Genomic DNA, 25,582 nt, shown 5'->3' on the forward strand with positions numbered 1-25,582 from the left:
TAGTCAAGAACTATTACCAAGGAAAGAAATCTCTGAATTTCCAAACACGGTTCCTAGAATACCCTTTATCCCGTGGGCGAAGCAGCAATACAGTCCTTTGAGAGGCATTTTAGAAGTTGTGAAGATGAAGGAAAGTTGAGTTGAGTTGGGTTTTACGTCAAATCGGCATTATTGCAGCCATATAGTGACGAGAACAAGTTTGCATTAATAAATAATAATTAATAAAGTCATAGCACCAAATTTAAAGGCAGGCAATTCGTTTGTCAGCATTACACAGTTACACTTTATGATACAGATCAACTTCCCTCAGGTAGTTCACTATCAGATGAGCACTCACGCGGGAGAACAGATCTTTCAGATGTTTGATGCTTGATGGTGAAAACCTCATCGCAAGAGACACGCATGGGGGTCCATCCCCATCCGTCTTCAGCTGATAGTCGTAATATGTAAAACCGACGGTGGCCAATACGACATCGTCGTAAAATTACCTCATCACGTTTGACTGACAACCAAAGTAGGTATAACCAATTGTTGGCTTCAATTCATACAGTATATTTCTTCCTACTTGAGTGTCCCACCTTTTGCATGAGGTCCCGAGTATAGCTTTTGATAGTGGGTTTGAAATTACTGTATGGGATCAGCAGTGGAGATAAGCGCTTGTCAAGAGCTGCTTTAGCTGCAGCATCGGCTTTTTGTGTTACCTGCTATGCCGACGTGACCAGCAGAGGACGATGTCACATTAGCCAGTAGAAAGTTGTAAAGTTCTAACATGTCCAGAATGATTGGGTGACTTGACGTTATATTTTGAAGTGCTTGAAGGCAAGATAATGAATCTGTGAAAATGATGATGAATTTTTGGAGTGATTCTGCTGTTTAATGTAGGTCAAAGCTGAAAAGATAGCTTTGGCCTCGGCAGTGAAAATGGAACTGTTGTCGGGAATCCTAGAGGAGACAGTCTTGGATCCAATGACTGTAGCACTGGCAACTTGGCCCTCATCCTTGGATCCGTCTGTGAAAATGAACCTGCTGGAACACCAAAGGATTTGTTTCAGACTTTTGAGTTTAGTGAGGGTAATCGACCTGCGGTTTCACCATCTGCCAGGGTGGTGAAGACAGGAGTCGGTAAGGTGCTAAGATATTGAGATCAATTTTATCTGCAGATATGTGTGGTTGAATTCTGATTCCAAGTGGTGGAATCAGGCTTGGCAGTTTAGGAAACAAGTTTTCATAGAGAGGGTTGAAAACACAATTGTATGCTGGATTGGACTGATTTGAACGTAATTTAGTGATATACCTGCAGTGAAAGTTTAATGCGGCGTTGTTCAAGGGAAGGTTCGTTAGCCTCTGCATATAGACTGTCTACCGGAGAGGTCCTAAAAGCTCTCAGGCAGAACCTCAGGCCTTGGTGGTGGATAGAATTTATTTTTTCTAAATTGCTTTTCAGGCTCCGCCATAAACAATGGAGCCGTAGTCTAGTTTAGAGCGAACCAAAGATCTGTACAAGTGAAGGAGGGTAGTCTGATCCCTCCCCACTCTGTATTTGAAACGACTTTTAGTAAGTCCAGAGCCTTCAAGCACTTGGTTTTCAAATATTTTTATGTGTGGTAAGAATGTCAGGTGACGGTCGAATATGTGTCCAAGGAATTGGGCCTCTTCTACTACCTTGATGGGAGTACCATCTAAAGATAAGTCTGGATCCTTGTGTGGTTTGTATTTACGCCAAAAGTGAATACAATTTGTTTTGGATTTTGAAAACTTAAAGCCATTTGCATTGGCCCATTTTTGAATTTGGTTAAGGCAGAGTTGTAGCTGCCTTTCTATTGCGTGCATGTTCTTACCACGACATGAAATATTGAAATCGTCCACGAAAAGGGACCCATCAACACAACTGTTCAAGACGTTAGTGAGGCTGTTAATTTTATGCTAAGAAGGGTGCCAGACAGGATGCTGCCTTGAGGGACGCCCTGATCTTGGTGGAAATAATCAGACAACGTGGAACCTACCCGTACTTGAAATTGTCTGTTGTTTAAAAACTGAGATATGAACTGAGGTAATCTGCCCCTCAATCCAAATTCATGTAAATCTTTTAAGATACCATGTTTCCACGTTGTATCGTATGCTTTTTCTAAATCGAAAGAAATAGATACAGTATGTTGTTTGTTGACAATGGAATTTTTTATGAAAGATTCCATCCACAACAGATAGTCAATGGTACCAGATTAATCGCTTGGTGACCATGCGCTCCATGGTTTTACAAACACAGCTAGTTAGTGATGTTGGACGGTAGTTTGAGGGATCAGTATGATCCTGGCCAGGTTTTGGTATAGGGATGATAATGGCGTTGTGCCACGAAGGAGGAAAGTTGCCGATTGTCCAAATGTCATCAAATATATTGAGTAGAGTTTCCAAACTTGAATCAGGAAGGTGTTTCAGAAGCTGATAATGAATATCATCAGCTCCTGCTGCAATGCCGTGAGCCTGCCCCAGGGCAGTACGTAGTTCATGGAGGAAAAAGTTTCATTGTAATCCCTCACTATTATCAGAGTTAAAATTGACTGATTTCTTTTCTTGCGGTGATAGGCTGAGGAGATGAAATAACCTTGATCACAATTCGTGGTGGGGTTGTGGCTTTGGATGTTTATGGCTTCAAGGAGTTTCCTAATTTTGTAGTCTTGTCGGTTGATTTCCAAGATATCGATGTTGTTCCATAGGATGTTTTGTCGTCAGCAACCATTCAGACGAAGATGAGGAACAGTGAATCATATCATATGGCTTAGTGTTGGATGAGTATATTGATGTGGCAACAAGGAAGCATTTTGCCTTTGCTGGAAGATACATAGAAGAAGGAGAATCAAAGTTGGCCTTCCTTCGAGATGTGGAGATACCTAACGGCACTGCCAGCACTATAGTTGAGAACATCAAGGACTATCTTCATGATGCAGACCTAGACAAGAGCAAAATGACTTGTTTCGCCAGCGATGGACCTGCTGTCATGACAGGAAAGAAGAATGGTGTGGTTGCTCAACTGAAAAAGGAAAATCCAAGTCTGATGGACGTTCACTGCATTAATCACAGAATGCAGCTTGCAGTGAGCTCCGCCTTCAAATCTGTCACGTCCATTGAGAATGTGGATGAACTTTTTATGGGACTTTTAAGTACTATCACTACAGTACTGTCAGAACAAAAAGCCTGGAACAGATGCAAAATTATCAAATGCTATGGAAATGCCTGAAGAAAAACAGGAACTCTTACAATCAAGAAGGCAGTACACACTAGATGGCTGAGTCATGAGAAGGCAGTCCACGCTGTCCGTCAGCTGTATTTAGCCATTTTAGCTGATTTGGAAAATGCTGTTGGTATGGGCAACGACAAGAGAGCAGGTGACAGACAGAGTGTTACAGCTGAATATACCTCTACAAGCAACCCAAGTCCTATGACAAACTGTTCATCATCCTCCTACTGTGTGATGTCTGCTCAACAGTGCCAGCCCTCACTAAGCTGTTTAAGAGAAGAGACCTGGACCTGAGTGTTGTGGAGCCGCAACTTCAGAGTACCATTAATATCCTTCGCAAGATGAAAGAGAGGCCTGGAGCCTATCTGTCAAAAGTGGCTGATCTGTCCAGGAAGTATGAAGTAGAGAGAGATTCCCATCGAGGACTGAAAGTGGAGGAATCAAGAGACTTCTTCCTGGACCGTCTTGTTTCAAACTTGGAGGAGAGGCTGGCCTACACCCCTACATTGACAACTCTGCCATCCCTGGACCTGAGGAAGGCTGGAGATGCTTCTTTTCTGACCTTCTTTGGGGATGCAGAGGTATGTCATTTTTGACATTTTTCTGAAACAACACCAAAATATTTTGTTAAATATTTTTGCCAGGCTTGAATCCAAAAACTGTGATTTATTTCTATAAATAATAAGCAACATTCATTGTCTTTTAATAGTTTACTTATCGTCTGCAAGGGCCTCACATTATGATGCAACAAATCTGAAAGATCTATTCTCCCGCGTGAGCGCTCATCTGATAGTGAACTACCTGAGGGAAGTTGATCTGTATCATAAATTGTAACTGTGTAATGTGACTAACACATTGCTTGCCTTTAAATTTCGCGCTATGACTTTTTCTGCTTTTAAATGACAATGTAATGAATATATGTCTTTGAAATAAAACTCATTGTGACTCTGTACTTACATTGTTTATTAATGCAGACTTGTTCTCGTCACTATATGGCTGGAATAATGCCGATGTGACGTAAAGCCCAACTCACCTCACCTCACCACTAATTGTTAGTCTTACAGATAAATATACTTCACATGTCTTGTTTTTCACAGATGAAATACTGATCACATTTTATTTGTTACATATATCAGATCTAGCTGACAGCTTTGGCTTAGATGCTGACCAGGCCCTGACAGAGTGGACAGCAGTGAAAGAGATGTTTTCAGAGGACATCACTGACATCACTCCTCAGGCAATGATGAAGACCCTGACAACGCTGAAACCACAGACAATGTGGTCAAGCTCCTTGGGATCCATTTTACCGTCATCTTGTCAGCATCTGAGGTAGAGAGGGTGTTCTCCCAAGTGAAACTAGTTGTGACTGAGCACAGGAACAGACTGAAAGTCAGCAACTGTAACAAGCTCCTCATGATCAGCCTGAACACAGGCAGTCACAATGACATTGACATGAAAGCTGTTGTGAAAAGCTTCCTGAGAAAAAAGCAAAGGCGACTCTAGGCTTTAAGAGAGCTGGCAATAAATGAGGCTGAATCTTTTGTTTTGGTTTTGATTGTGGTTGGTGCCCCTTTTCTGTAGAACCTTCACCCTGCCCTTTTGCTGTCTTGAGGAAAAACAAAACGTTTTACTCTTACCAAGTGGCTCTAATAGTCCTCTGTGGTTTTACTAAACACTTTCTGGAAAATCATGTTGTGGAAATGTGTAAAGTGACGATTTTACTGCAACCGAGCAATGGTGTCATGTTTGAATCCATTATATGCACTTAGTAAGTAACTCTAAAACAGCATGTCGAGTTTCTTTTTTCAAGAGTATATGTGACTTTTGCTGACAGCCAATTCCAGCAAAGGTACGGATTGTTTCGGTGCCATTACACACTGAATGTTCCCAACTTTATTAGGGTAATTTACATTGGTTTCTCGTTTTAGCTCAGATATTTCAGATATATTCTGTTATTCCTCCCCAGGCTGACAACTAGCCTTATGTTCAAAGTGCGTAGGTTTGAATATTTGTATTACTTGGAGAGATGTGCACATACAAACAGGATACTGCCCTTGTGTACACTTCGGACTTATATATTCGCATCAGCTTAATCCGAGACATAGACACACAAGTGTTTAGTTTTTATCGAGTGAGAGTGAGTGAAAGAGTTTTGTTGTACGCCGCACTCAGCAATATTCCAGCTATATGGCAGCGGTCTGTCTATTATCGAGACTGGACCAGACAATCCAGTGATCAACAGCATGAGCATCGTTTTGCGCAATTGGGAACCGTTGACATGTGTCAACCAAGTCAGCGAGCCTGACCATCCGATCCCGTTAGTTGCCCCTTCCGACAAGCATGGGTTACTGAAGATCAATATTCTAGCCCGGACCTTCACGGGTAAGTTTTTATCGAAGTGCAGGTGATACTGTACAAGTCACATTAATTGATACACATTATTTTACACGTTTAGTTGTTTAAGTACGTTTGTAGCCACACAATATATTTCACGAAGGAGAGGGCTTGAGTACAGATTCAGAATTATCACGATTGGCCTCAGTTGACCATAGTGACTAAAACATCCTTGCTGAACCTTCCCTATAGTAATGCTGTTAGTAACGTTCAAGGTAAATACTTGCCACCTATTCACACAGGCGCCTTTGTGATTATCAACACGCTGTCTATAGGTGTCATTACATTATTTCTATATTTATTTTGAAAGTTACATTGGCCAGATCTTTTTCCTGTTATCGTGGTGTGAAATGTTATTTTATTGATGTCTTTCAGTGGCATTTAGAAGTTGTACATTGATGTCCAAGATATTTTTATGGATTAAACTTCTTTTTACTTTCTCTCACGACGTTTCGAGACCATTCCAGGTCCCTTCATCAGGTTAACTATTTTATTGTTCTGATGTACCTTGGCTTTACTCAAACTTCAGGATATTGACTCTAATAAAACTAATCGTTCAAAGCACTACTTTCGCAAAAGTGATATCGGTATGTATATACATTGTACCTCATAAAACGGATGTTCCTTCTCGCAATTACTTAACAAAACGGATATACTCCATCGGTATTGTGTAACATTACTTTGCAAAAGAATATACCCGGAAATTTATCATCCAAAACTGTGTTCCACAGGAGATATTGTTTTGACAGTCGATTTTGTACAATGCCATAACAATGCTATGCCGTCATGACTTGATGACGTCACAATGCTATGACGTTGCTGCACTGCAAGTCTAATGGCAGTACTGTGTTCAGAGATGTATATTTTTATTGAAAACTAAAAAGAGTGATTTTTTGATGATAAGCCTCTGATATTTATAACTTTATCATCTCGTGGTGATATATATAGTATCAAAGGGCACTCGGGTGAGATTATCTATATACCCTATCACCCTGCATGACCATAATAGTCAGCTATTATAACCAGTATAACCTGCAGGTAACGAGTTCGAATCCAATATCGCCACTGTCCATAATTGCAAGTTGTCAGTTGTTTGAACAGTGAGATGTCACGTGACACTGGAAGAATAGTCTAGATTTATTAAGTTAGTGCCAGGTTGTATGTTTGCTAACAACATCTCTCTAACTGAGGCGATATATGTGCAGTATGATACAATGATTGTAACCGTCCTTGTTGACCAAATATTACCTTAGTTAGATTTCATGCAACTGCATTTCACAGACGGACTCTATTGAGAGTAAGTATTGACATACGAAAGCCATTCTGAACTTCATATGAATTTTCTCCCTTTAGCCGTTTTGAAATATTTGTTTGAACTCTCCAATCTATCACGAGATGCAAAAATCAAATATGAATGATGCAATCATTTTATCGAAACCTTTCGAGCTGAGAAGTTTTAATGGATAGGTAAGGAATATACATAATGACATCGCGACTAAAAGCCCCTGACAGTTGATATTTGTACAGCAATCGTACTTCCCATCAGCTCTATCGATCTTATTGTCGTCAGTGGTTCATCGAATTCTCTTTCGTGCGGTGGAACTCGACGAGATGAGACGCAAAATATTATTGTGCTGTGTTCTACTTGTGGAGGCTTATGGCTATCGCTACGAGAAGGAACTTCATGAGCATTTGTTTGCAAATTACAGTAGTGACGTTTTCCCAAGTGAGACCATTGGCCAACCGGTCAATGTCTCCATCCACGCCGAGATGAACTACATCATTGGGATTGATGAAATCCACGAGATCCTCTCCTCTGATCTTCAGTTGACGCTGTCATGGACGGATGTCAGTTTGGCGTGGAATGAAGATATATATGGTGGCATCAAAGACATAATTGTCCCCGTGATGAGGATGTGGGTTCCTGACGTTGCCATCCAGAATGCTTTGAGCGAGAGGCGTCGACTTGTTAAGGATGATCAACAAGTAACCGTAACATCCTCCGGTGCCGTGTTCTGGATCGCTGACTACATCGGGCCATCTTTGTGTCCTTTAGTAATGACCAAGTACCCTTTTGACAGGCAGAAATGTACCCTGTACATTGAAGCGCTCTCCCACGGTAAAGACAAAGTGCAGTTCGTTCATATTACTGCTCTGGATGGTTCTGGAATTTACCCAAACGGCCAATGGAGATTCGTGGAATCTACCTGCAATCTGACCCAGGAGACGAGTGGGGACAGTGTCGCTTTGGTTACGCTGTACATGCAACGTAGACGAGAGTACTACCTGGTCACCATTGTCCTCCCAACCGTAGTGACATCGTTACTCAACCCCTTCGTGTTCCTGTTGCCAGCAGAGAGTGGGGAGAAGATGGGGCTGTCCACGACGTTGCTGCTGTTCTACTCCGTCATGCTGACCCACATCTTCAGCAACATCCCCTCCAACTCACACACCATGCCTGTAATTGGATTTTTTCTGGGAGCACAGCTGCTGTTATCAGCTCTTTCCCTCGGTTGTTCGGTTGTCCTTCTTCACGTGAAACATAACACTGCTCCTGCCAAGGAAGATCAGAGGGAGGAGGAAAGAAGAGCTTTCTACCGACGAGTCGACCGACTGCTATTTTGGTTGTTTGCGATATCAGGGCTGATCCTGTTCATTTCAATCTTCGTTTATATTCTAAACTAAAAGTCAACTAAACAAAAGAGTATATCAAGTATTACAGTCCGTGAGACCATCGAAAGTATTAGTACCGACAAAATTGTTCCTGATACTTGCGTTTCTCAAATTCCGTCCGGATATAAACAATTCCGGATGATTAAATCTCTTGTCATCTCACCACAGTTACCTTCAGATTATTATTGAGGCAAAAAATTGTATTGTACGGTGCATGTTCTTTTTAAAGTTATATCAGCAGTAGAAACCAACCTCTTTTGTTTGATAATATACATGTATCAGTAGTACTAATGATAATTATTCATAAACCATTGCTCATGTATAGTGTTAATCGTACAGTCGATTCCGTTTTTGGCAGATATGTATTGTGGAATTGGAAAGTATTTTGCCGCCTCCTTTTAAATGTTTGAGAGATTTTGATATGACATACACATATTTATCCGAATTCGAATGAACCTCCAGTCTATTATTGTCGTACACAGCGTCACGCGTCATGTGCCATTGGTGTTTTCTTGAATATAATGCTTATCACTGAATGAAACTCGGTCATTTTGCATGTTGCGACAGGATCAAGGAATATAACTGTAAGTAGCTTTTGGTGAAGAAATGTACCTGTCGTCAAAAGTGGAGACACTAGGGCTGGGATGTCAGGAACTGTTGACATACAAGCTACTGGATCAGTGACGCAAGATTTATCGAGTTTCGGATCTATTGCAACGTAAGTCACCAACAGGTCCTAGATAAGTGAAGACACTGGGGGTGGGATGTCAGGAACTGTTGACATACAAGCTACTGGATCAGTGACGCAAGATTTATCGTGTTTCGGATCTATTGCAACGTAAGTCACCAACAGGTCCTAGATAAGTGAAGACACTGGGGATGGGATGTCAGGAACTGTTGACATACAAGCTGCTGGATCAGTGACGCAAGATTTATCGTGTTTCGGATCTATGGCAACGTAAGTCACCAACAGGTCCGTGATATCATGTGTGAAGACAGTATGGAATCAGAGGATCAGTGCCCGATTGAAAAACAGTTTACCTTTTAACAAAGTGTATTCTAGTTGTATTGAAGGTAAAGGTTATCCATAGCTCTGGTTGTCATGTTTACAACCAACATAACTCGTGTAGGTGAAATTGGGTCCAACGATCAACTTTAAAAACACGTATTTGTGTATCGGTATTGTTCTGTTACTAAAATGCATTACTTTCGTTTTGTTGTCTTAATATAATACATATATTGTGTGGGAGTTTTGGAGGGATGTCACTAAACAGAAGGAAATTGTGAACAAGTTGTTATGTATTTGGCTTGTATCTGTATGATCTCTGAACAGGTGATTGATATATTTCGATCGTCAAGTATCAGTACACACTTGGACATGTTTGTCACGTGCAATACAAAAAGCCATTTCTCGCTATGATTTACAGGGCGCAGTGTGAATTCAAACAATCTATGTAGGAAATAATATTTGTTTAAAGAATTTTAAATGGAGTAATACTCACACACCTTACATATATAATGATATAGACATTGCAGATAAGTAAGTTTTCAATAATCGTCCGTTACATGTTTCTTGGTCGCATAATCAACTGCGAGACATACATGACGTCACACTGGAATGCTTCCATGACGCCTAAATCCGCCTAGATGTTTCAGCGCTAAAGGGACATTCAAGTGATTCAACTTATTCGGATTTTGTCTATCCAAGTTGGAACATATTTTTGGTAAGGAATGTATTCATACGCAATTAGTAGCTGTATATATAGTACAGATGATTTATATCTTCGAATCCATTTTATGAATCTGTTACAACCAATGATATTGCAACACACTCACATTTCATTTACAATTAGGAAGATTTCTGCGTTGTATTGTGGGGTTGCTAAGGATTTAGGTGACGTAAGGATTAAGCCTCCGTGTAACTTAAATGTGTGAAGGATTAACGGATGAACAACAAATTTAATTTTTGATGTTGGACTGCGATGCTAGCCTCTGGCTTATTGATGTCAATTAGTTATTATGTTCACATACTTATATGACTATTTGTACAGTATATTCTCTCTTAGATAATGTTCTTAGATAGTCATCATTTGAGCATCATAATTTTGATTGACATCATGAGCATCGACCGATGCATTCGGATATGGTGACATGAATCCTCCAAGCTTGAACACCAGATCATGTTATTTGTCTTCACAAGCAGGAATCTTCACGATGGACTTGGGGTCATGAATATGTGATACTTGTATAAATTCTCATTTCTTGAAATAATTATATCCATGTCGTGACTGTGATGCTAAACAGCTCTGCACACGTGGCATGGCTTATGATCAAGTGTTGTGGCCGGACAATTATAACTACAATTCACAGGTTGTACTTTCTAGACTAAGATTTGTTTTGCACATCAATGGACAGCCAAGTAAAACATTAGTCAGCTTTAAATGCTTCAAAAGTAGTCAAACATATCCTGATCCTTGAAATATCAGTTGGGGTGGAACGTAGTTCTTATTGATGATTATTCAATACTTCGTGTCTTGGTTACACCACGTTCCTCATCACCAATGAACATCTCAAAGGACACTTCGTCCATTTGGGTGGGCCCTTTCCGTTCAAAAAGAGGAGCACAAGAAGCTATACATTTATTTAATCTGTAAAATATTATCATGCAGCCGGATAGGTTTGTATATAAATGTATTGAAGACATGGATAAGAAATGAATTTGCAACCACTAGACCCCTACCATATTTGAAATGTTGCACACTCGTGCCGAAAAGAACAAGTGATGTCTTAGACACACATCAGCTGTTGTGGATTCAGCAAAGGAATTTCTTTTTCATGAGTTTAAGATCAAATTATATGTTCAAAATTAATCCATGTAAAAGTATTCTTTGATGCTCACTACGCACCTGGATAGTTAATATTCTGAATCAATAAAATTTAATTTAAACAATAGCTAACTTAGCATGCTATTAATTATAAATCAACAAATGTTTAAAAGAAGCAGATAAATGAGACGTATAGTGTCCTCTTGCTCCTCAGTTACTAATGAGGGACTACACCAGACTGTGTTACAGAAACTGCTAAACTTGTGAAAAGAATATTTCCCTTCACAAATTTAATTGAATTCAATAAATAAATCATTTTATGCATGTAACTACAATGTATTTAATATTTCTCCCTCCCAGTAAAATACGATTATTAAATAAAGTACTTTACCTTCGTGGACGACAACAAAGTTTGATACTTTTGTTAATAAAACAGATCGGTGATAACTGTTAACAGGTCTCTTCACGGGGAAATAATATTTTGTTAATATCTTAACGAAAAGGTATGGAACAATGCTCAGTTGTATCTACAAACTATTATCTTTTGTCGGCAAACATGATTTTAACTTTTAACAGCCATCCGTCGTCCTCAATCCATTCTGTCAGAGTGAGTGAGTATGGTTTTACGCCGCTTCTGGTAATGTGCCAGCAAACTTACGAGGGGAGGGCACCAGAAATAGGCGTGGCACAATGTACCCACGTTTAGAATCAAACCCGGGGTTCCCACTGGACACGCGAACGCTCTAACCATTACGCTACCCCATCTTTCGTCAGGTAAACCTAATGACATCGGGCCATCATTCGAGCAGCACGTCGAGCCCTGCGCTGTGATGGTGACATGAGAACAATGATGTCCATGTCACCGGCACCGTCTGTAACGTCCTTGGAGTCCACAGCATCGGTCACATCGCCTCCAACTGAGTGTATGTAAACCTGGGAAAACAATATGTGTGTGAGTGAGTTTCACACTCTGTACCCATACGGGGAATCGAATCCGGATCTTCGGCGTGAGAGAACTGAACGCTCTAACTACTGAACGTGTCCTGTTTGGGGCTACATAATGTCTAACCCTAGATTACAGTATTACCAGAGGCAGAGGAGAGAGACGTTCTTTGATTAAGATAGGATAGTGAGTGAGTGAGTGAGTTGAGTTTTACGCCGCACTCAGCAATATCCCAGCTATATGGCGGCGGTCTGTAAATAATCGAGTCTGGACCAGACAATCCAGTCATCAACAGCATGAGCATCGATCTGCGCAATTGGGAACCGATGACATGTGTCAACCAAGTCAGCGAAACTGACCACCCGATCCCGTTAGTCGCCTTTTACGACAAGCATAGTCGCCTTTTATGGCAAGCACATGGGTTGCTGAAGACCTATTCTACCCCGGATCTTCACGGGATTAAGATAGGATAGCGAGATGGGTGCTAACGAAACCTTATGGCAACTGGGTGCTTGGAATGTGTGGGTGATGTAATACCATACATTATGAATAAAAATATAATATCCATACATTATCAAGGATGAAGACCCTTTTTCAAAACAGTTTCATCCGGTAACGAACATATGATGTATGACAAAACATTGAACTAATGCAGACTAACTTAGCTTTAACTTAATACCACGAAAGATGACTAAACTGCGATTCTCAGTATGTAGACAAGTTACTGGCATATAGAAACAGTCCGAATTATAACACATGCATTCTGATTCAACATTGAATGACAGTACATGAAACAGACCATGTTATTGCTCCCTCCTGTTTGCTCTTGAATTCCTGGTCTTGTGAAAGCACTGACTCTGGCACGATCTTCAGGTGGCACTACCAAACAGAGATGACATTTGAGTTTAGTATTATGCCTCTTTCAGCAATATTCCAGCAATATCACGACGGGGACACCAGATATGGGTTTCATACATTGTGCCCATGTGAGGAATCGAACCTGGCACGGCGGAGCGAACGCCTTAACCACTAGGCTACGCCACCGCCCCGAAATGACATGTGATAAGAAGACAAGCGACAACACTAATTCTACCATGACTGCGTGAAATACTCGAATTTGATTGGACAATCAATAAAATTTGACACTATCAATCCTGGGTCGATGATGCGTCTGATTTCATGACCGCTTCACTGCGCACGTATACAACACTGCCGCACTACTTCAGCTTGGCCACCTACATGGCTAATATCAACACAACAGACGTGATGGAAATGCTTATAAAACATTAATTATTCAACTCGAAAATACAATTATATGATGTTTCCTCCACAATTATTAGGGAAACGCACAATCATATTACCTTCTTTCATAAAAATATTCGAACTCAATTACAATTAATGCACAGTCCCAAACATAAACAAACTAACTAACTTATAAATCAGAAAGCCTTGTAAAATTGATAGTTTCTAAATTTATCATTTAAAACCTCACGCTTCGCGTTCGGCTTCAAATGAAATTTAGAGACTATCAATCGATCTAACACTTATCTAATTTTCAAAGACAAACGTTTATCTCACTTATCTAACACTTTTATTTTCAAAAACAGTACGTTTATCTCACAAATATTATAGCTGATCGACACTACAATTGAATATGAAAACACACCTCTGAAGCTGTTACATATACCCAAGTATCTATATGTCAATCGTTGTGTAATTATGTCAACAAAGAAACATTATATATTGGTGCAAAAGGGCCATTGAAAATCAGTGAAGACAGCTGATGTTTGCGAAAGGCTAAGTATGTCCTGTGAATACATTCTGTAAGGTTGCATTGAAAGCACTAAAATGTTAATGAGCGTATTTGTGTATTGTTTAACGCATAGCAATATTCCAGCTCTCTGATGGCAGTATGTAAATAATCAAATCTGCAGGACAAAATCCTGAGATATCATGAGCATTGTTCTACGCAATTAGGATACGATGGCATGTGCCAACCAAATTACAGAGGCTGACTAACCGTTCTTGTCAATCATCTCTCAGAATAAGCATGGGCTGCTGAAAACCCAGGTCTTCTAACCTTTAATCTTTACGTGTGATTAGCAGAGCTTGTTGGAGACCAATTCTAATCCTGATCTTCACTGGGTACAAGAATGGCTTGGTGTACACAACTTCTCAACTGGATCTTCATGATGGACAAGCATGTCTTGGAAACCACTTCTAATCCGGATCTTCTTGCGGGAACAAGCATGGCTTGTTGTAGTCCAATTCTAATCTGGATCTTCATGGGCGACAAGAATGGCTTTGGTGGGGACCAATTCTAATCTGGATCTTTCATGGGGAACAAGAATGGCTTGGTGGGGACCAAATTCTAATCTGGATAATGGGGGACAAGAATGGCATGGTGGAGACCAATTCTAATCTGGATCGTCATGGGGACTAATACATGGCTTGTTGGGAGACCAATTCTAATCCGGATCGTCATGGTGGACATACATGGCTTGTTGGAGACCAATTCTAATCCGGATCGTCATGGGGAAGATACATGGCTCGGTGGGGACCAATTCTAATCTGGATCGTCATGGGGACAAGAATGGCTTGGTGGGGACCAATTCTAATCTGGATCGTCATGGGCGACAAGAATGGCTTGGTGGGGACCAATTCTAATCTGGATCGTCATGGGCGACAAGAATGGCTTGGTGGGGACCAATTCTAATCTGGATCGTCATGGGGACAAGAATGGCTTGTCGGGGACCAATTCTAATCTGGATCTTCATGGGGAACAAGCATGCTCACCCTTTCACGCGAACACCTGATGTCGTCACTGATTTTCAGTGATCCATTTGTACAATTTCAACAGTGATCCTTTACACCAAACGGAATTTATTTCTGTGGGTTGCCTATACTGGGTATTCTTTCTCTACTCAAGACCAATTCTCACCTCAACGTTGAGGTGGTGAAACGATTCATACCTTGTATAACCCCATTGAGCCAAGGGTGGTCTAAAATAGTTGCCCAGGAAGCACGTTGTTTTGGTTCCTTCTTCAACATCTGCTGCAACAGCGACGTCGGTTGTGCTGGGATGATGTCCGGCCACTCCACGTCAGAATGTACAATATAGTGCACAAGAGTTCTCACTTGTTCTTGTCCGTCATTTGATTCGTCGGGCTCGAAGGGCGGTTTGCCAAGAAACAGCTCATATGCCATAGCCCCGAGTGACCTTCGAGACAACAGAAGTGAGTGAGTGAGTATTGTTTGACATCGCCTTTAGAAATATTCCAGCAATATATCACCAGAAATGAATTTCACACTTTGTACACAGGCCCTCGTGTCTTTGCGAGGATTAAAGATTTTTTATAAAATATCTTTGAGATGACCCCCGACTCGAAATGCTTCACAGTAAATACATTATGAAAAGGCCGGACACATCGGTATACCCTACCCGCATTCGTGACCCACTCGTGTTATTCCGGGACAAGCCGAATAGCGAAGTTACGGAAAGGGGCGAGTGGTGACGAATGGCTTTGCCGGTCACAACGCTACCATCACATAATAATATATAGAGATTTATATAGCGCCAATATCCAGATGAGTCCTGCTCAAAGGCACATGCAATTGATTAAATGTAAATGTCTCCTAAACAAGGATCAACCAACCAGAGGGCTTGCTTTGACCACACTCCCGTTTTGTGCGCACATATCGTCATCCATTTGTGTCAAGATCGTTTAGTTAAGAGTCAAAATCGGGTTTCAATCGACTTGCAGAAATAACAATAAAGAATTGGTAGGTTTCATGATTGGTGATCGATAGACCAATCATCCATGATTATGTTCACACTTACTTTTAATCGATTCAGGCGATGGTAGAGTAGCGATCGGCAAAGCAGGCGGGTATGGTAAACCGAAGTGGCTGGCCTTGTCATGGTGTATTGTACTGTGAAGCATTTCGAGTCGGGGTCATCTCAAAAACAATCGTTTTTTTTAATCTTTAATCCTCGCAAAGACACGAGGGCCTGTGACTTTGTACCCATATGGGGAATCGAACCCCGGTCTTCGGCGAGAGGAGCGAACGACTTATCCACACGGCCACCCCATCAATGACCATAAATACATGAGAAATATCTGCATGTATTAGATAATCCCGATCAAAGGACTTAAAATAACTTGAGTATTGCAGATGGTGTTTAAAACTAACATATAAATCTAAAACTATTTTACTATTTAAGACAATACAATAATACAAACATGCTATAGGTCGCCAACATTTGAAGGTAGATCACCATACTAGGGACCATGGGGACTTACAGTACTTTCGCTACCTGCATAGACCCTAGCTAGATTTACGTCGTCTCTTCAGATGTTGGTCAGTATCACAAATTTTAGCCAAAGATAATACAAACCCATATTATATCAATGAAAATGTGTCATGAAGAAGGCAGCAAACATAGATATGAGATAACATACACACATACCTATCATCATACTAACATTTGTATAGCGCCGATATCCAGCTAGGCTGCTCAAAGGCGCTTTGTTTTTCCCTCAATAACTGGATGTGAATCATCAACTGGATGTGAATCATCAATCTCTATTCCCCGGGGAGCATACAACGCTTGCAGCCACAAGGCGCACCGAGTTAGTGTGGCTTTCCCGTCCTTACGAGGTACCCATTCACAGCTGGGTGGACAGGGACACATAGTCACAGTACTTTGTCCAAGTTTACTGTACGTTGCTGTGCCCGCAACTAGGTGTTTGCACATACATAACAAAAGTGAGCGATTAGATTTACTGGTCACTAGTTCTAGATAATCATATCATGTAAACAATGGGTAATTGATGTAAATACACTGGGTGGATGACAACCACCGGTCTTTGCCAAACGGCGACGGAAGATGGGAAATTAAGAAGGGGAAATGAGAGGTTATTAGATCGTGACATGGTTATTTGAATGTGACAAGGAGACACATTAGACTGTGACAAGGAGACCTATTAGACTGTGACACGGAGAGCAGTTAGACTGTGAAAAGGAGATCAGGTAGACTGTGACAAGGAGACCCGTTAGACTGTGACAAGGAGACCCATTAGCCTGTGACAAGGAGACCCGTTAGACTGTGACAAGTAGACCCGTTAGACTGTGACAAGGAGACCCATTAGGCTGTGACAAGGAGACTCGTTAGACTGTGACAAGGAGACCCGTTAGACTGTGACAAGGAGACCCGTTAGACTGTGACAAGGAGACCCGTTAGACTGTGACAAGGAGACCCGTTAGACTGTGACAAGGAGACCCACTAGACTGTGACAAGGAGACCCGTTAGCCTGTGACAAGGAGACCCACTAGACTGTGACAAGGATACCCATTAGACTGTGACATGGAGACCCGTTAGACTGTGACAAGGAGACCCGTTAGACTGTGACAAGGAGACCCACTAGACTGTGACAAGGAGACCCACTAGACTGTGACAAGGAGACCCGTTAGACTGTGACAAGGATACCCATTAGGCTGTGACACGGAGAGCAGTTAGACTGTGAAAAGGAGATCAGGTAGACTGTGACAAGGAGACCCGTTAGACTGTGACAAGGAGACCCATTAGCCTGTGACAAGGAGACCCGTTAGACTGTGACAAGTAGACCCGTTAGACTGTGACAAGGAGACCCATTAGGCTGTGACAAGGAGACTCGTTAGACTGTGACAAGGAGACCCGTTAGACTGTGACAAGGAGACCCGTTAGACTGTGACAAGGAGACCCGTTAGACTGTGACAAGGAGACCCACTAGACTGTGACAAGGAGACCCACTAGACTGTGACAAGGAGACCCGTTAGCCTGTGACAAGGAGACCCACTAGACTGTGACAAGGATACCCATTAGACTGTGACAAGGAGACCCGTTAGACTGTGACAAGGAGACCCGTTAGACTGTGACAAGGAGACCCACTAGACTGTGACAAGGAGACCCACTAGACTGTGACAAGCAGACCCGTTAGACTGTGACAAGGAGACCCACTAGACTGTGACAAGGAGACCCGTTAGACTGTGACAAGGATACCCATTAGGCTGTGACAAGGAGACCCGTTAGACTGTGACAAGGAGACCCGTTAGACTGTGACAAGGAGACCCGTTAGACTGTGACAAGAAGACCCGTTAGACTGTGACAAGGAAACCCGTTAGACTGTGACAAGGAGACCCGTTAGACTGTGACAAGGAGACCCGTTAGACTGTGACAAGGAGACCCGTTAGACTGTGACAAGGAGACCCGTTAGACTGTGACAAGGGGACCCATTAGACTGTGACAAGGAGACCCGTTAGACTGTGACAAGGAGACCCGTTAGACTGTGACAAGGAGACCCGTTAGACTGTGACAAGGAGACCCGTTAGACTGTGACAAGGAAACCCATTAGGCTGTGACAAGGAGACCCGTTAGACTGTGACAAGAAGACCCGTTAGACTGTGACAAGGAGACCCGTTAGACTGTGACAAGGATACCCATTAGACTGTGACAAGGAGACCCGTTAGACTGTGACAAGGAGACCCGTTAGACTGTGACAAGAAGACCCGTTAGACTGTGACAAGGAGACCCGTTAGACTGTGTTCACTGTGACCCCAGGACTGTGTTCACGTGGGGGGTTTGTCATCTGGGGAAGGGTGTGTCACCTGGGGGAGGGTGTGTCCACTGGGTCAACCTCAATATGGACAACAGGGGGCGAGTTTTCTCTTCCCCTGTTAGACTGTGACAAGGATACCCATTAGACTGTGACAAGGAGACCCGTTAGACTGTGACAAGGAGACCCGTTAGACTGTGACAAGGAAACCCATTAGACTGTGACAAAAAGACCCGTTAGACTGTGACAAGGAAACCCGTTAGACTGTGACAAGGAGACCCGTTAGACTGTGACAAGGAAACCCGTTAGACTGTGACAAGAAGACCCATTTGGCTGTGACAATACGACCCGTTTGAGTGACAAAATCAAGTTTGGAAGTGACAGAAAGTACAGGATTTTAAGGAACCGTCATTTATGGAAAAAACAACAACACCGCAACAAACCAACAATATTCTTGCATGAATTCGACAATTTCATTACTACGTATCTTCTAGTAGCCCGAACATAAAACTAACTAGTTTCAATTAGATTTGATACATACCAAATGTCCACCTTCTCATTGTAGTAGACAACGTTGTTGTCGGCAATTTCAGGGGACATGTATATTGGTGTAGTCTGAAAGGGTGGAGACGTTCGTAGCAGCATAGACGTAACATCGTCGACAACATGTAAGTTCGATAATAGTATAGATAACACAGCATAAAGGTTTTATTTTGTAACAAAACCAGCAACCAATGATGCATAATTGCACATCGATTTCAGCTGCCAACGTTTGCTTGCATTACGCGCACTCAGCAATGTCAAATGTCAAAACTCGAGCCTGGACTGGACAATCTTGTGATCTACAGGGTGAGCATCGATCTACGCAATTGGGATACGATGACATGTGTCAACTAAATCAGCGAGCCTGACAACCGATCCCGTTGATCTCCTCTTACGACAAGCTTGGCTTGCTGAAAACAAATTTTAACACGGATTTTCACGGGTATCAAAGAAAGAGATTTCTAAACCTGTTAATGGAGTTTTGTGGGCTTTGAGTACTTTCTTTAATTCCCTATATATAAGTTTACTTACGTTTATCGTTTACATAGAAATTACCTTGATGGTCGTGGGCAGTGGTCCGATTTCAATGAAGTATTCACGGGCGAAGCCGAAGTCGCACAATTTGGCGGTGCCGTCGTCCATGAGGAGGACGTTCTCAGGCTTCAGGTCTCGGTGCAGGATGCTTTTGGAGTGAAGGTGGAAGACGGCAGAAAACAGCTGACTGGCAATCTCACGTACCTTATGTAACAGACAGATGCACATTGCACTATAATGGCATAAGAAACAGTTTATGTCACTCATCAGTCAAACTGATTCACACAAACTCGTGTACCGACACTGAAAACAGGGATTCGAATCCGTAATCATCATCATCATCATCATCATCATCATCATCATCATCATCATCATCAAATCGTCGTTATCATGATCATCGTCGTAGTCATCATCGTCCTCATCGTAATCGGCATAATCATAATCATCATCAAAATATCATCATTATCATCATCGACATCTGTATTATCGCCTTCATCATAATCATCTTACACCAATATGCATACACATTATACCTTGAGTGACCCAACATAAAGTTTAAAACTTTCAGCTCTCACAAGACATGGTCTTCAGTGTAATGTATTCATTAAAATTAAGCCACGAATTATGATTATTATGTCAGGCTCTTTGTCCTACGATAATTGTTTATTGGCAAAACGTTAACCCCATGTTTTAAACGTGTCATTCTGTCGTTACGCATCTGTGTTACAGTTTAACGTATCATTCTGTCGTTACGCATCTGTGTGACATTTTAACGTATCATTCTGTCGTTACGCATCTGTGTGACATTTTAACGTATCATTCTGTCGTTACGCATCTGTGTTACAGTTTAACGTATCATTCTGTCGTTACGCATCTGGGTTACATTTTAACGTATCATTCTGTCGTTACGCATCTGGGTTACACTTTAACGTATCATTCTGTCGTTACGCATCTGGGTTACACTTTAACGTATCATTCTGTCGTTACGCATCTGTGTGACATATTAACGTATCATTCTGTCGTTACACATCTGTGTTACATTTTAAACGTATCATTCTGTCGTTACGCATCTGTGTTACATTTTAGCGCATCACTCTGTCGTTACGCATCCATTCCCTTGTTGAAGAAACACGTTTAACAATAAATAACACTGTCACATAACACAGTGATAAAATGTACAATAGAAAAAGTCATGAAATTACTCAACTCTGTTTTCCGGAAATCTCCCTACAATTCCCAGCTCGTGGTAGAGCTCTTTCGGGGCACACTCCATTGCAAGGACTCGCTGAAACAGTGGACAACACGGGCATTGGATAATGATGAACACCGTCAGAGGTCCCAAGAAGAATGTTGCAACAAAAAATTAGAAAACTATACTCACGTAATGCGGTATTTCGTACTTCTCGAAGAAACGGATGATATTTGGGTGGTTCAATTTCTCCATGATTTTGGTTTCATGTAGAAAATCATTGACTTCATCTTTGTTCGATGTTTTTATGTATTTCAGTGCGCATGCCTGTAATAGATACATCTAATATTACTTAGTTATGAAATAATGTATTTATAAAATGATGTTGACATCTCGCTCTAGTGAAATACCATCATCTGCTTAATGAGCAATGAAATACTTGTTTTGAGTGTTGATCATGAATATCATAGAAGATACACAATAAATCGAACATTTGTTCACATCAACTTCACCCATGTCATCGCTTACATCCATGTAATCACTTACTGTAAACGTACTTATTTTCGCGTGGTGCAAATTTCGCGGAATTGACAGTTTAGACTACATCGTGCGGTCAATTATTCGCGCAATCAGTAATTGCCGGAACTGCCAGCCGTCTCTTTGGCCGCCACTAATAGCAGTGAAAACAAACAGAGTGGCCGAACCTGTCAGGCGGCATTTATTACTTACTCACAGGAAATCCCTATCTGTGCGATATACTAGTACACAGTAACCCGTTTACTCCCGGAAGAGATGAAAAACACATCAGTATTATGTTCCGAATTCTGACGATCTGACTAATTAACTTATACTGTATATCCACGTCATCTGCGGCATACATCCACGTGATTGTTTACATCCACATCATCACTTACATCGGCGTCATACATCCACGTCATCCCGTTCATCTACGTCGTCGCTTACATCCACGTCATCAGTAAAACCACATCATATATCAACGTGATCACTTACATGCACGTCGTCACTTACATCAAAGTTATCAATTACATCAACGTGATCACTTACACCAGCGTCATATATCCCCTTCGTCACTTACATCGACGTAATCACTTACATCAACGTCAGCACTTATATCCACAATATGGCGTTCAATCACGTCACCACTTTCATTCACAACATCGCTTTCATCAACGTTATCTACGTCATTTTAAAATGTTCACTGCGTATGGGTATCATCAATTTCCGCATAGTCTATAAAATCATCAACATCAATGTCATCCAAACCGTTTAACCTCACTCATGCAAATGGAGGCACATTGTTATTATCATCAACAACAACTACAACATCACGTTCTTCAACTACAGCACATACTTCGTGCCCAACATCTGATATAATGTAACCTTAAAATTGTATAACCTGTATACCCAATTGTATGAGTCTCAAGTAACAAATACATGTGTGCGTGACTGAGTGAGTGAGTTGTTGGGTTCAACCCCGCTTTAAACAGCATTCCAGGTATATATAACTTACAGTATATTTGATTTGAAGTGGGTGTAACACGGGTACCAATGGTGATTGAAAGCCCCGAAACATAATCAGCGCGAATCTGGGACTCGAAACAAAGATCATAGGTTTCTGGCATGCCAAAGGGAGGCAACTCTCCACAGTGAATTGTGGAAAGACTCTGACATTCATTAGTAATTTAAACAAGCAAAATGAATTACTCTAAAAGTGTAAAAACATGAATCAGTATTTCTTCAATTGGCGCAATAGTACCTCACCTCTCCAGTCCCGTCTTTTCTTTTCCCCTTAAACACCACACCAAAGCCTCCTTCCCCGAGTAGTTCGACGACATCATACCGGTCATCTTGGATATTACGCTCCGTTAGTAGTCTGTTGACGTTCATGGTGAGTGGTGGTGTGAGATTCTCCAGAAAACCGCTCGTTTCTATAAATGTATATTTAAAAATATATCGATTACAAATCTAAAGCTTGATAGCTGAGCAGTCTTTTTCAAGCGATTGCCTCTAAAACATCACGTTGAATGCCTCTCCCAGCAGTCAGTACCGTGAGTGATGTCATACTCACAGCGGGAGTGAGGGGTTGAGGGGGGAGATGAGATGAGATGAGATGAGATGAGATGAGATGTGTGTGTGTGTGTGTGTGTGTGTGTGTGTGTGTGTGTGTGTGTGTGTGTGTGTGTGTGTGTGTGTGTGTGTGTGTGTGTGTGTGTGTGTGTGTCTGATCAGTGTGAAGTGGGGTTTGTGGGGTGTCGTATTAGTGGTAATCCTGGGTAAACTGACTGCGCTGTGTGTGTGTGTGTGTGTGTGTGTTTGTTCAGTGTGAAGTGTGTGTGGTTTGAATTGTAGTCAGAGGTACATTGACTGCGCAGTGTGTGTGTGTGTGTTCAATGTGAAGTGGGATGTGGCATGTGTGATAGTCAGGGGTTAAGTGACTGCGCAGTGTGTGTGTGTGTGTGTGTGTGTGTGTGTGTGTGTGTGTTCGGTGTGATTTGGGGTGTGGTATGTGTGGTAGTCAGGGATAAATTGACTGCGCTGTGTGTTGTATGCGGCCTGAGACCAGCACGTCTTGTTGAAGGTGGTATATAATGGTGTGTGATAGCACGTTCGCTGCACACAGTGTTGCATGTACTCACCTTCCTTCGTCAACCAACGGTCTCACTGTTTTCTCACTAGGTGTTTGATACGTACAAACTCTTGCATAATCCCTACACATTCATAAAATATAGACTCGTCATTACATACAAACTCATAAAATGTCAACACTTCATGCAAACAGTCACCTTACCTTCTACAATAACGTTCCTCTTGCCACTGAAACTCGCCTCAGTCATATAAACAGGGTGCAACCTGTCTATCTTGTCATGCCTAATTATAGGCCGGGAATTCCTCTTTCCTTCAACACAAAGCTGCACACTTACAGAATTTGCAATTCGTTATTGGGCCGTGTTGCTCTGCACAACAGCTAATCAATATGTTGTGACACTGTGCTGCGGCGAGGCCAACATATTAATATATTTATACCGACAGTGTTGTGTTTCCTATACAAACAGTCCCGACACTCACCGCCTACACAAAGGACATACATAGACACCTGAATTCTGCTGTACGTTCCACTTCAACTAGCAACACAGGTCGAACTCGTCAAGCAGGCAGTTACCAGGGCATGCGGTAAGCTAAAATTAAACTTTCAAAGGATGGGAATCAGTACATTTACTTCCTGTACTAATATTGCTTAAACGCACTCTCTAATACAGTTTGTGTTTTGAAATTAGATTTTTATTATTATCTACATGCTCTTTCAGGTTACTCTTTTGTTTCCGGGGCGGTGGGGTAGCCTAATGGTTAAAGCGTTGGCTCGTCACGCCAAAGACCCGGGTTCGAATCCCCACATGGGTACAATGTGTGAAGCCCATTTCTGGTGTCCCCCGCCGTGATGTTGCTGGAATATTGCTAAAAGCGGCGTAAAACCAAACTCAGTCAGTCAGTCAGTCTTTTGTTTCCATGAATAACTGTATCTGTGTTTGTTTTTAACCTGAGGATGTTTGCTCCTCATTGTATCACTGACTTTCCCTCAACACTCAGTGATTACTGGGGCTGTAACGATGCATCGAACTATCGATGGATTGCAATTGTTGAGTCTCCGATAGAAATTAATCGATGGTAGAAGCGAAAACTATTGATGCATCGATAGTATGTGTGACTATCGAATAGTTTAGTAAATGACTTTTGATAAATGCGCAGCGCAAAATAAAGTCCGTACCAGATTCGTTCACGTTGATTTAGAGTTATCCGCCCCCGCAGACTTTCAGCTTCATTGAGTTTGTGTTTTAACACAAATGAGACAATTCAATGAGACGAATAAACTATTGTAATACTGACTGACTGAGTTTGGTTTTACGCCGCTTTTAGCAATATTCCAGCAATATCACGGCAGGGGACACCAGAAATGGGCTTCACTCATTGTACCCATGTGGGGATTCGAACCCGGGTCTTCGGCGTGACGAGCCAACGCTTTAACCACTAGACTACCCCACCGCCCCACTATTGTAATAGTATTGCAATAGTTGGTCGCAATAGACTATCGATATCGCAATAGTCGTTTCTCTCTCAGTAGTCAGCCCTAGTGTTTACTGCGCCTGATGTTCCTCAACACCCATTTTCCATAGCGCCACGTATTACACCCGGTGTTGATTGTATCACTGCCTTTATCCCAACACCCGGTGTATACTGTGCCCCTGACGTTCTTCAACTCATTTAACAAGACGCCACTGACGTCCCTTAACATCCGGTGTTAACGGTATCACTGCCTTTCCCCAACACCCGGTGTTTACTGCGCCTGACGTTACTCAACACCCATTTACCATGACGTCACTGACGTCCATGAACGGTGTTCATTGCACTACTGGCGCCTTTCCCCAACACCCGGTGTGTGTCTAATCATTGTAAGTGTATGTATAGAAATAGTGTTTCGCTAATTACTATCCAGGTGAACGTAGACGTAGACGCTAATTACTATCCAGACGTAGACGTAGACGTAGACGTGGACGTAGACGTGGCTATAGATTCCCTCATGAACGTCATGTTGACAATGAAAGCTGCAGTGAACTCATAAATGGTTCTTCGGGAATA

At 41.8% G+C, this 25,582-nt stretch overlaps 2 protein-coding genes across 4 annotated transcripts; one reads left to right on the top strand and one right to left on the bottom strand.

The window, feature by feature from the left end:
• Positions 1-7,237: 7,237 nt before the first annotated feature.
• LOC124255837 (neuronal acetylcholine receptor subunit alpha-3-like) lies at positions 7,238-8,311 on the top strand. Its single transcript, XM_046689777.1, has one exon. It carries the CDS (start codon positions 7,238-7,240, stop codon positions 8,309-8,311), a length of 1,074 nt encoding a protein of 357 aa, XP_046545733.1.
• Positions 8,312-10,923: 2,612 nt separating this feature from the next.
• LOC124255765 (serine/threonine-protein kinase 36-like) lies at positions 10,924-24,041 on the bottom strand. 3 transcript variants are annotated; one of them, XM_046689687.1, is made up of 10 exons: positions 23,739-24,041; positions 22,712-22,878; positions 21,122-21,256; positions 20,948-21,025; positions 19,762-19,944; positions 19,205-19,278; positions 15,040-15,287; positions 12,867-12,946; positions 11,863-12,057; positions 10,924-11,783 (listed from the first exon to the last, which is right to left on the bottom strand). In XM_046689687.1, exons 1-9 carry the CDS (start codon positions 23,782-23,784, stop codon positions 11,905-11,907), a joined length of 1,164 nt encoding a protein of 387 aa, XP_046545643.1. In that variant the 5' UTR covers positions 23,785-24,041; the 3' UTR covers positions 10,924-11,783; positions 11,863-11,904. The 3 variants fall into 3 exon arrangements, with proteins under 3 accessions (XP_046545643.1, XP_046545634.1, XP_046545651.1); XM_046689678.1 differs by having other exon boundaries at positions 10,924-12,057; XM_046689695.1 differs by lacking the exon at positions 23,739-24,041 and adding an exon at positions 23,587-23,732 and having other exon boundaries at positions 10,924-12,057.
• Between the last annotated feature and the right edge of the window lie 1,541 nt (positions 24,042-25,582).

Source organism: Haliotis rubra, unplaced genomic scaffold (genome assembly GCF_003918875.1).
Source record: "Haliotis rubra isolate DU_JTF1 unplaced genomic scaffold, ASM391887v1 Scf1158, whole genome shotgun sequence".
NCBI lineage: Eukaryota > Metazoa > Mollusca > Gastropoda > Lepetellida > Haliotidae > Haliotis > Haliotis rubra.